Here is a 10,314-nt window from a genome sequence, read left to right as displayed (position 1 = left end):
AAATCTTTCTGATTCAGCATATACTTCAGCAGCCATCTCCCTTAATTAGTTCCCCCCATCCACTGCCCCAGCTTAAAATCAGACTAAGGAGTAACCTGACCATTCTGCCCCAGTGTAATAGAAAGTAAATGGACACAAATGACAGTGGTGGAGTCTAATATAACAATATAAACAAGCCCTTTTTAACCTCTGAACTGGAGTCTAATCCCCTGAAGCGAGCACTGCTCTGCACTTCCACAGGCTGTAAATTCAGTTGTGATAGTGTTATCTGTCTTGCTCTGCCCAGTAACTTCTCAAACCATTATCACTTCTAAAAAGAACCTTACTTTTCTTGTCCCCACATACTTCTAACACCTTCTCTGTTTCTCCGTTGATACTTCAAACTTTTGATTGTTGTCCATTCCTCTTTGTAGAGGCTGCAACTCCCAGTCTCTCCTCTACAGGAACAGTTCATTTGAGATTTATTCTAGTGCTAGCTGCCAGTTGTGGGTGACTTCCCAGGATGAGGCAAGGAATGGAATTTTTGATGTAGCAAGTGCAGCTTAACCACAAGACATAACTGAGGGCAGAATACATCTTATATCTCACTGTGTTGCAGGTTAAACTGGGCTAAGACCTGTACTAGCTGCAAACCTAAAATAAAAGATAGAATTACTAACAGACAAACAAAGCAAAACATAAACAAGGGAAATAAATCTTAAAAAAAAAAAAAAAAGAAAGAAAAAAAAAGAGAGAGAGAGAGAGAGAAAGAAACATGACAAAGGAAGAAACAGCAGATCGTAGCAGGAAACCTATCAGCTAGAAACTGAGACTGGAATTTGAGGAAGGAGGAGTGCAACTTCCTTCTCAGTCACTAAGTTCTCATTTTTCTTTTCTTTCTCATAGTGCCTGGGCTGATTTTCTGGGCTAAAAAAAACCCAAAGATTTGTTTAGAGTAGTTCTGAGCTCTCAGCAATTCTCATGTTTTTGCCAGTGCTTCCAGTGTTCAGCATGGATGCCTTTGACAGCCAAAGGATGAAAGAGCAATAGAAAAGGTTCAGCAACTCAGTGGTGTCTTCCTCTGGATCCAGGGACCTAAAGGGCCAAGCTTTTATATCACAAAACCACAAACGGGGATTGGTGAGCACACTGTGATTAAATGGAAGCAGAAATCACCTATGCCGAAGTGAAGTTCAAGAATGCATCACCAACTGAAGAGGTTGAAGGTAAGGAATTGGTCCTTTTTTAAGGGGAATGGGACCTCAGAAGGAGGTGGACTGAAGAACAGGAAAAAGAGGTTTTTCCTTCTGGGACTCTGGCTCATAGTTTGACAAATTGATGAGACAGAGGAGATATCTGCCACTACAAGAGCAGGAGAGTGAAGGAATTTTAAAGTAAGATGCTAAAGGAATGTCTACAAGAGGGGAAGTGGGAATTGTTAGGTAGTCAAATTTGCAGCATGAGTAAGGATGACTACTGAGAACGCAGCAGTAGATGTCAGGTGAGCATTTGGTAAAGTATTTGGGCTCCCTTAGCGCACTGGTTGCAACACCAATGAGTGAGAGTCCAGGATGGGTGCTGCACAGCAGTAGTGCTTAACCCTGGTATGGTGCAGGTGGTAGCTGCTTCTTTACATGTTATCTAGTCATGTCTTGAATGAGAAAGTTGTTTTTGAACAAATATCTAGTACCAACAATAGAGACGGTGGTTTATTACAGACAATCTGATCTGTTACAAATGTGGAGGGGCTTCCGTGTCAGTGAATAGCAGCAAATTTGCCCAACCCCTGGCTGCTACTGCTCTTCCTTCTGACAAAATGAAGCTGCAGATTTTTGCCTGTGTAGAGAGCATTAGAGAAAGATGTAGAGTGGGCACTTGCCCTCCACATTGTTTTGAGAGGTGGCACTGGCTGCAGAAACATACAGCCCCATGGCCCTTTGTTTATTGAGAAATGGTCCATGGAGAAGACAGACTTAAAAGTTAATAGGAGAGATGGGCTTGAACAAAACACATTGAAATACACAGGGGAAGAATTATCTAAGATCTGGAGGAAGATCCATATCTACCGCTCCTGAAAAATAACTAACACACCAAACACATTTTTATTGCTATTTAAAAAATAATGGTTGTAAAGCAGTGAATTTACTAGGCTTTGTGAAAATTCAAGGCATGTCCACATCAATGTGCATACTGCACTCATTATGTCACAAGTAGGAATACACAGAGGTGTAGATACTCTGTGCTTGTCTCATTGCTTCCACCATTAGGTACAGGACCCTACACAAAAGTGGTGAAAGTATATATATATAAATGAATGAATAAATAAATAAATAAATAAACTATTCCTGCTACTAAGGATATTAAATTGCCCATTTACATCTTTACCTCCATCTTACAACAGGCACCAGCTCCAGATTATTCCTTGCCCTGAGGCATGAGTAATGGCTGGATTCCAGGTCACGATCCAGGTCCCTGTTTTCAGCACAGGCATAATCTGGCTGGAAACACATGATTCATCCAGGGAAATCTGAGTCCTGACTGCCTGTGAATGTTTTTTTTTTTTATAATGAAAGATGATGGTTTTCCCCCTGCTGTTACAGCCTCCCCCAAGCCTTTGGGAAGTAATCAGAGTGCTTCCTTGAACAGCAGTTTCTGAAAGTCTTGCTCACTCATCATGTCTGGCAGGCACATGTGGTGGCTGGCAGACTTGGGAGTTTCATGATGAACAGTGAATGAGGTCTCTCTAAGCTTATCGTTAATATCGGTCTCTTCAGAAACTTCTTCACTCCTGTCCTGCAGTGAGCGCTGCTGTCTCTTCACCCTCCTGTTTGTCCTGGCTCGTGTACTTGCTGCAGCCTAAAACTGTCTCCTAACAAGTGTTTGCTTCTCCTTCCCTGTGACCCATTCTCCTGTCTGCTCCCAAACCTCCTTGGCACTTGGTACAGCAGTGTCTGTCTAGACAAAAGTCAGGTTCCAGCAAGAGTGAATCTGAGTGGGATACTTCATGCAGGCTGCTGGACATTTACCTCTGCTCTCGCAGGCACCCAGCCTGGCACAGCCAAGTTCTACCACAGAAAATCTCTGAACCCTGGCTTGGAAACCAGAGAGGGAAGGGGCTTTTCCTAGAAAGTATTTTTTTTCCTCTTCTGTTGATTCTGTACCATCATACCTTTGTACATTTTTAATTCCTTGCTCTTGTTCAGCTTACACCAGCCTTCCCATACACATAAAGTCCAGAAAGCTGAAAAAGAACTGAAGTAGGTATAAAACATATTCTGCGGAGAAATTTGCACGAAATCTTCATGCGAATGTCTCAAATACCATGGTAAGAGCAATGTTGCATTCACTAGCTCTGAGGTCAATTTGGAGACACATAGCTTCAATCCAGACTTTGAGGCCATGTGAAGAACTCACCCCCCATTGCTAGCAATTAGCATTGGTAGCAATTACTACTGCTAGCTCACAGGAGTCACTGGGGCTGTGGACACTGGTGCTGAACCTGACCATCTCCAGAAACCTAACCTGCTCCAGAAACCTGACCTGCTGCAGAGATCTGCTCCTCTCTCAAACTGTGTAACCTGACATCAGAACTGAAATTGCATTTTTTAGAGCAGTTCTTTCTTGAGTTGTACACCATTGGTATGTGGGCTGACTGAATCATATTTGACTGTGCTGTTGTGTTTGGTGCACTCCTTCACCTGTAGTACCTCGGAAGAAGCAGCAGCAGCATGAGCAACATACGCAGACATGCCCTCCATGGCTCCCGTGGCTGATCTCACTGCTCCTGCTCCTGGTGTGCGTTGCCCTTGTTGTTGTTCTCCTAGGTGAGTATGTGCAGGCTGGTGACCAGGAGTCGGGAGAGAGGCTTGGGGGACATGCTGGGATAAGGGTGGAGAAGTCTGTCAGCAGAGGGGAACTTCTTCCAACCAGAAGGGAGATTTTACTCAGGAACTGTGTTCTCATGAAAAAGGGTGCAAACTCTATCATCAGGGAGTTTTTATGGGGTTGTGGTTGGAGAACGATATTTCTTATTACCCTGTAACCCTTCAGGAAGCCTCACCTCTGGACGACTTTCTTCACCTTCTTCCCCTACCTCTTTCTTCATTCTTCTTAGCCTATGGGCAACCTCAGAGGCTCACATTTGAATTTCTCCATTGCGTTCACAGTTCCCCTTCTGCATACTTGTTGCCTGTGCACAGAACTGTTGTGGAGCAAGTCTAACTGCATCTGCAGGCCTAACTGCACACTTGCAAACTCACACCCCTTTTAAGTGTTTTTGGTGTTTCACTGGAATAGTTCATAAAAAATGATTCTTGCACACATACCGGAGATTATGATCACTGGTTCAATCTCATTTTCTGCTAAGGATCATTCATGGCATGTTCACACAAATTGTTTGAAGTTAATTGAAGTTAATCGATGTTACATATGATTTTGATGTGGCAGAGGGACACAACAATGTATTTAATCAAAATACGAGTACAAATCACAAGTAGAAAAGAGTAGCAATTGCAATGCACTGTTGAATCACAATATAAATGTGACCCCATTACCAATCTCTGCAATCTGTCCGCCACTGCAACGCTGAGTATCCCCAGCGACCAAAAAGGAATATGTGGGTTAAAGCCAGCTCAGGCTCATTGCTCTCCTCAGAGTTGTTTTTGTTGTTCAGTTTCCTACGCTGTTTTGGGCTGAAACCATACATACCTTCATCCCATGCCAGTCTGACTAACTTAGGAGATTATTGCCATCGTTTTGATCTTCTGAGGGATGTACAGTTACACAGCTGGTCAATTCACTCAGCTGATATAACTGGTTGATTCACTCAGCTAACTAGGGCAAAGCCCACTCTTTGGTCCCATTTGTGCTGAGATGAGGTCCCCTTTCATTGCAACAGCTGTGGTCAGTCACTGCATACATTCTTCCCCGAGCTTTGTAATTGCCCCTGCCCAGCTCTTCTGAGCCTTCGTCCATTATAGGAGTTCACTGATCACTCACAGGGGTCATTGTGATTACTCTTCCCTCCTCATTAGTACCACTATTTCTAAATGACACAGCTGATGGAAATAGACATCTCTATTGTCAATGTTATCTATATTATCAATATCTCTGAATGTTTGAGTTGGTGACTACTCCACAGTCCTTTGGGCTGTGAACATGGCCTGCTGACACCAGCCACCACCACTATGTTATTCCCCATGAGCCAAACAGCAAGTCCCAAGTATTCCACCCTGGTTTCAGTAGTGAGAGGTGTATGCTGTTACCTTCACCTGGACTGTCTTTGCTGCTGCTAAAACAGGCCCATCTAATGTGTTTCTCATCCAAACTATTGCTGATGTCTATGGCTAGCTTAGGAAGAGAGAAACTGTGTTGCTGAAGTGCTTCTTTTAATCCACTGATTGTAAAGGGATTTAGATGGGTATCTCCATGGTCAACGCCTGTGTTCAGGTGGAATGCCTGGTGACAGGACGAGGGGGAATGGGCTTAAGTTGAGCCAGGGGAGTTTTAGGTTAGATGTTAGGAAGAACTTCTTCACTGAAAGGGTTGTGAGGCACTGGAACAGGCTGCCCAGGGAAGTGGTGGAGTCACCATCCCTGGAAGTCTTCAAAAGACGTTTAGATGTAGAGCTTAGGGAAATGGTTTAGTGGGGACTGTTAGCGTTAGGTCAGAGGTTGGACTCGATGATCTTGAGGTCTCTTCCAACCTAGAAAATTCTGTGTGTGTGTGTGATTCTGTGTGAATCAGTCCCACCCTGTGTCATGTTCTCTGTGTTATCCCCTCCCAGGGGTCCCTCTGCTCTCTGACATGGCAGGTTGTCACTTGCTGTGAAGGCAGCCATACTGCTTTGGGCCTAGTTTTCTAAGAGCCATGGAGCAACTAACCCCACACCTTCAGCTCCATGGCATCCAAGGAAGCCTGAGGGCATCTGCTGAGTGCTGGGACAGACTCCAATAAAAAACCACTGGCTTGCCACAGCCACCTGGGACTGCTCAGGTGGGTCCCAGGCTTCCTTAGCTTTGTTGACTAGGTCATCCTGGCTAGAAATTGTCAGTCACTGAGTGGAGGACCCTTGCAGGCAGCTGTGGGTTGCTGGGAGCAGAAATGCTTGTTCCTCTTCCCTGACAGAATGTCAATTACCTCTTGAGAACCTGAAAGGGAGAGCCAGAGGAGCAGTGATGCTGAGTCAGTGCTTGGTGGGGAAATGCATAAAAAAGTGAAGCACAAAACGGTGTGGGAGAAGCACATAGAAAGTGGTAACCCTGACTACTTTTCTCTCCCCTTCCAGTCACTCATGTCTCCCAGAGCTGTGACAAGCCCGCAGCCCTACAGCGGAACCACACAGGGTGGCACTGCATCTTGGCGGTGCCCCAAAGCAAAGGTCAGTCGTGCTGGCAAGGATGCAGGAGGTCTTCGTTATGAGGATGGTGATTGCTGGGGTCTGCTCTCACAGCAAGCAGCAACAGGAGCAGGCTCCAGAGGAGAGATGTGGGACAGAGAGAAAAAGGATTTCCTGCTAGCAGCTTAGGGGGAGGATAGGTCCATGTTAAGAGTGTCCTGGGAGGGCAGGGTGGGTGTGAACACACTGACAAGGACAAAATGCATAGTATCATACAGTGGCGCAGGGAAGATTAATAATGGAGCAATAATAAAAGTGCAACTCTCTTCAGAAAAACAAGCAATATTCCCTGCTGCTGCACCTACAGTCCTATGGGAGACTGTACAAGGAGGAGTCAAAACAGATCACCAGAATGGCTTTGTCTTTGTCAAGGCAAGACCTGAGAGCATGGTACAAGGATTGCCATGGACATGTGTACACAGAGCTCTCTTCTGATCATACCTCAAAACAATTTGAAGAAATACCTGCATTATCCTTGTTTCTTTTTCTTCCAAAAATTTATAGAAGGAAGGAAGGAAGGAAGGAAGGAAGGAAGGAAGGAAGGAAGGAAGGAAGGAAGGAAGGAAGGAAGGAAGGAAGGAAGGAAGGAAGGAAGGAAGGAAGAGAAAGAGAGAGAGAGAGAGAGAAAGGGAGAAAGGGAGAAAGGGAGAAAGAAAGAGAGAGAAAGAGAGAAAGAGAGAGAGAGAGAGAAAGAGAGAAAGAGAGAAAGAGAGAGAAAGAGAAGAGAGAAAGAGAGAAAGAGAGAAAGAGAGAAAGAGAGAAAGAGAGAAAGAGAGAAAGAGAGAAAGAGAGAAAGAGAGAAAGAGAGAAAGAGAGAAAGAGAGAAAGAGAGAAAGAGAGAAAGAGAGAAAGAGAGAAAGAGAGAAAGAGAGAAAGAAAGAAAGAAAGAAAGAAAGAAAGAAAGAAAGAAAGAAAGAAAGAAAGAAAGAAAGAAAGAAAGAAAGAAAGAAAGAAAAAGAAAGATCTAAGTTAGAATATGAGCATTGTCCCTGGAGAACAAGGGGGTCTTTGCAGTGACCATCTCTCTCTTTATTAGCATTCATGCTTCGTGGTCTCTCCCTGCACAGGGCGAGACTGGAAGTGCTGTCCAGAGGGCTGGAGACCCTTTCAAGAAAGCTGCTATTACTTCTCGGGTGATCAGATGCCCTGGGATGAGAGCCAGCAGAACTGCAGTGGGATGGGCTCCCAGCTGGTGGTGATCAATACAGAAGCAGAGCAGGTAAGTGCAGGGCTGAGAGAGGGGCAGAGCAGCCTGGAGACAGGAGTGCCAGGCCTGGAGGGGCCTCAGAGCCCCTCCTGGCTCCTGCAGTGGAGGGGGGATGTCCTTGCTGCATGCACTCAGCACTGGCTCCTGTCTGCCACCAGCTCCACCCCACTGGGACTCCTGCCACCTCCCTCTGTTCAGTCCTGAACCTCATGGACGTTGTACTCTCCCTGATTTCCAGGATTTCCTCTATAAGGAAATAAGAAGAAAGATAAAATATCAAAAAGACGGAATCAATTTATACATTGGTCTGAGGGCACAGGAGGTGGGCCAGTGGCGCTGGGCAGACCAGACTCCCTATAATGAAACAGCAGCGTGAGTATCCCATGACGGAGAGGGTTTGGTGTGGCTCCGGGTAGCGCAAGAGGGTGGAAGAGATGTGAGGGTGTCTGATGAGCATGGGAGGGATATGCCATGGCTGTCTGTGAGAGGACAATGATGGAGCAGGCAAGGGCTTTGTAGGATACCAGGTTCCCAGAGATCCATCCATGCTGGTTAGTGGTTAGCGATAAATTATCTGTGACATGGCCATGGGTGCTGTAGGCAGAGAAGAAGCTGCATTTTGTGAGGAGAAAGAGTCCTTCATACAGGACAAGCCTTGCCTGACCTCCGTACTGCCCCACCACGCACGTGTGCAGGTGTAGGCACATGGTATATGTTCCTGTATGTGTGCAGGTGTAGGCACATGCTGGGCCAGTGCTGTGATGCTGCAGAAGCGATGGGGTGCTGGAGAGATCACCAGGGCTTGGCTTGCAGATGTTTCTTCTGGAAGAGACGCATCCCCTGCTGGCTGTGAAGTGCCTGGGGTGAGCTGTGGTGAGCAGCTCTGCCCACCAGGACTGAACAGCTCCCTGCTGTGTTGGTTCTAGGAAGAGGTCAGGTTTGCATGTAAGACTGCTGCCAGTGGGATTAGCAGAGTGAGAGGAAGGGCACGACTTCTGTCCATCAAACTGCATCTGGAGTGTCTCCCCTCCAAGCCTTGTGTTCCACGTGTGGCCTTTTTCCAGCAATGTGCTTGCAGGGTGCACAGGGAGTAACATGTCTGTCTTTGTCTCAGGTTCTGGAGGCGTGGGGAGCCAAGTAATGTGACTGATGAGCTGTGTGTTGTAATCCATCACCAGACAGAAAATCTCCAGAACTGGAATGATGTCCCATGCACAACCCACTCTTATCGGATTTGTGAAACTGCAGCAGAAATAATATGAGGGAGGAATCCTCATCCTAAGATTAGCAGCGAACTGGGAACAGCAGAGGGCTGTGTTGGGAGGGGTAGGAGAGCCTTGGAGCCTTTATCTTCCCTCTGCTGGGTGGGATGATGAGACTGGGAGTGATGTTGCTCTGCACCCAGCATCCCCTGTGCATGTGTATTTCTCAAAGTACTATGACCCCTGAAGTGAAAACAATAAATGCTAGAAGAACTCTGCCTGTGCTTTCTCAGGCTGACCATCCAAATCCATGGTTGGGACAGATTTGGTGAAGACAAATTTGGCAATGGAAGCTCCAGGGAAGCATGGCAGGTGAAGGGTCATGTCTGTACGGGAAATGGGCCAATGCCTTTCTTTCAATGCCATTGCCTCCATGGGACTGACACAGGAGGGTTTGGGGTCGTCAAAGCAGTTCCTGGGCTCTTCTGTCAGTCATCCTCTTCTCTCTGTGTGGGTCTGGCAGCTGCTGGCTGAAAAGAGCTGGAGCTCTCCAGAAGGAGGAAGATGCAGGAATGCAAGAAGGATGCTCAGAGCTGCTGTTCCCTTTGTCTCCTTGAGAAGAGGTGTCTGCTCCTTGCTGGGTCATAGAGAGTCCTGTTCAGCATTGGTTTTGCTGAACAAATACTGATTTCCTGTAAAGCAGAAAATGCAATATTACACCGATGAAAAAGGCTCTGGGCTCACTCTCCCTCTCTCTCTTTCCCTTTCCCTCTCTAAGCTGAGGTATTTTGCACATGCACGTGCTTCATACCAAGCATGTTGCTGTGCCAGCAAAGAGCCAGAGATGGCTACTGCAGTAGAAGTTGCATACACCCAGTGAGTCTTAACGCTTCAGAGATAACCTGTGTGTAATGGTCCTGTCGCACACAGCCAGGGCTCTGGGAGAGAGCGGGCACAGGAAACCAGCTGTGGGGTTTTCATATGTTGCCATGCTGAAGGTCTTACCTGAGAGAGAAACAGGAGCGTGTGCCAGGAGTCTAGCCTGCACACGGTTGACCAGGTATGAGGACATGGCCCCAGCAGCAAAATAATGAGGTCCTTTGGTCACCCCTCCCACCTCAGAGCTAATCCTGGACTCAACAGATGCAGTGTCCGTCCTGGGAGGCTGACACCGCAGTGGGCCCTGTCAGGGCACACCTGCCCAGGCTGGACGATGCTGGAGAAGAGGCAGGGAGAGGCAGGGCGGTTGTTGCCTGTGAGGGCCCCTCCAGAAGTGCAGTGCATATTGCCTTCACTTCCACCCGAGTCTTGCTGCAGACCGTGTGCCCCTGTGGCTCCCATTCTTCTCCACCCCTTTCTGTTTCCTGGTCCCTATGCCCCCACCTCTGTTTGCCTCAGGAAGCATCATCTGCCTCGGTGCTCCCAAACAAACCGTGCCAGTTCGCCATGCAGCGCCGATGTGCATCTCCTGGCTGTGTTGTTCTGTCCTACCTATAACGTGAGCCGTCCCTCTGTGTCCCAGTGCAGGG

General features: G+C 47.0%; 1 protein-coding gene across 1 annotated transcript; it reads left to right on the top strand.

Annotated features, from left to right (window-relative positions):
* Positions 1–1,138: 1,138 nt before the first annotated feature.
* LOC311216964 (C-type lectin domain family 4 member D-like) lies at positions 1,139–8,845 on the top strand (the record flags this gene model as incomplete). The annotated part of the gene is made up of 5 exons (XM_084298665.1): positions 1,139–1,205; positions 3,684–3,803; positions 7,444–7,595; positions 7,822–7,955; positions 8,698–8,845. The coding sequence occupies 5 exons, from the start codon at positions 1,139–1,141 to the stop codon at positions 8,843–8,845; spliced, it is 621 nt and encodes a 206-aa protein (XP_084154791.1).
* Positions 8,846–10,314: the final 1,469 nt, after the last annotated feature.

The sequence above is a fragment of the Netta rufina genome (assembly GCF_964035555.1).
Source record: "Netta rufina genome assembly, chromosome: 1".
Taxonomy (NCBI): Eukaryota; Metazoa; Chordata; class Aves; order Anseriformes; family Anatidae; genus Netta; species Netta rufina.
The sequence above is the reverse complement of the archived record's forward strand: the minus strand, read 5'-3'. Positions and strand labels throughout refer to the sequence as shown.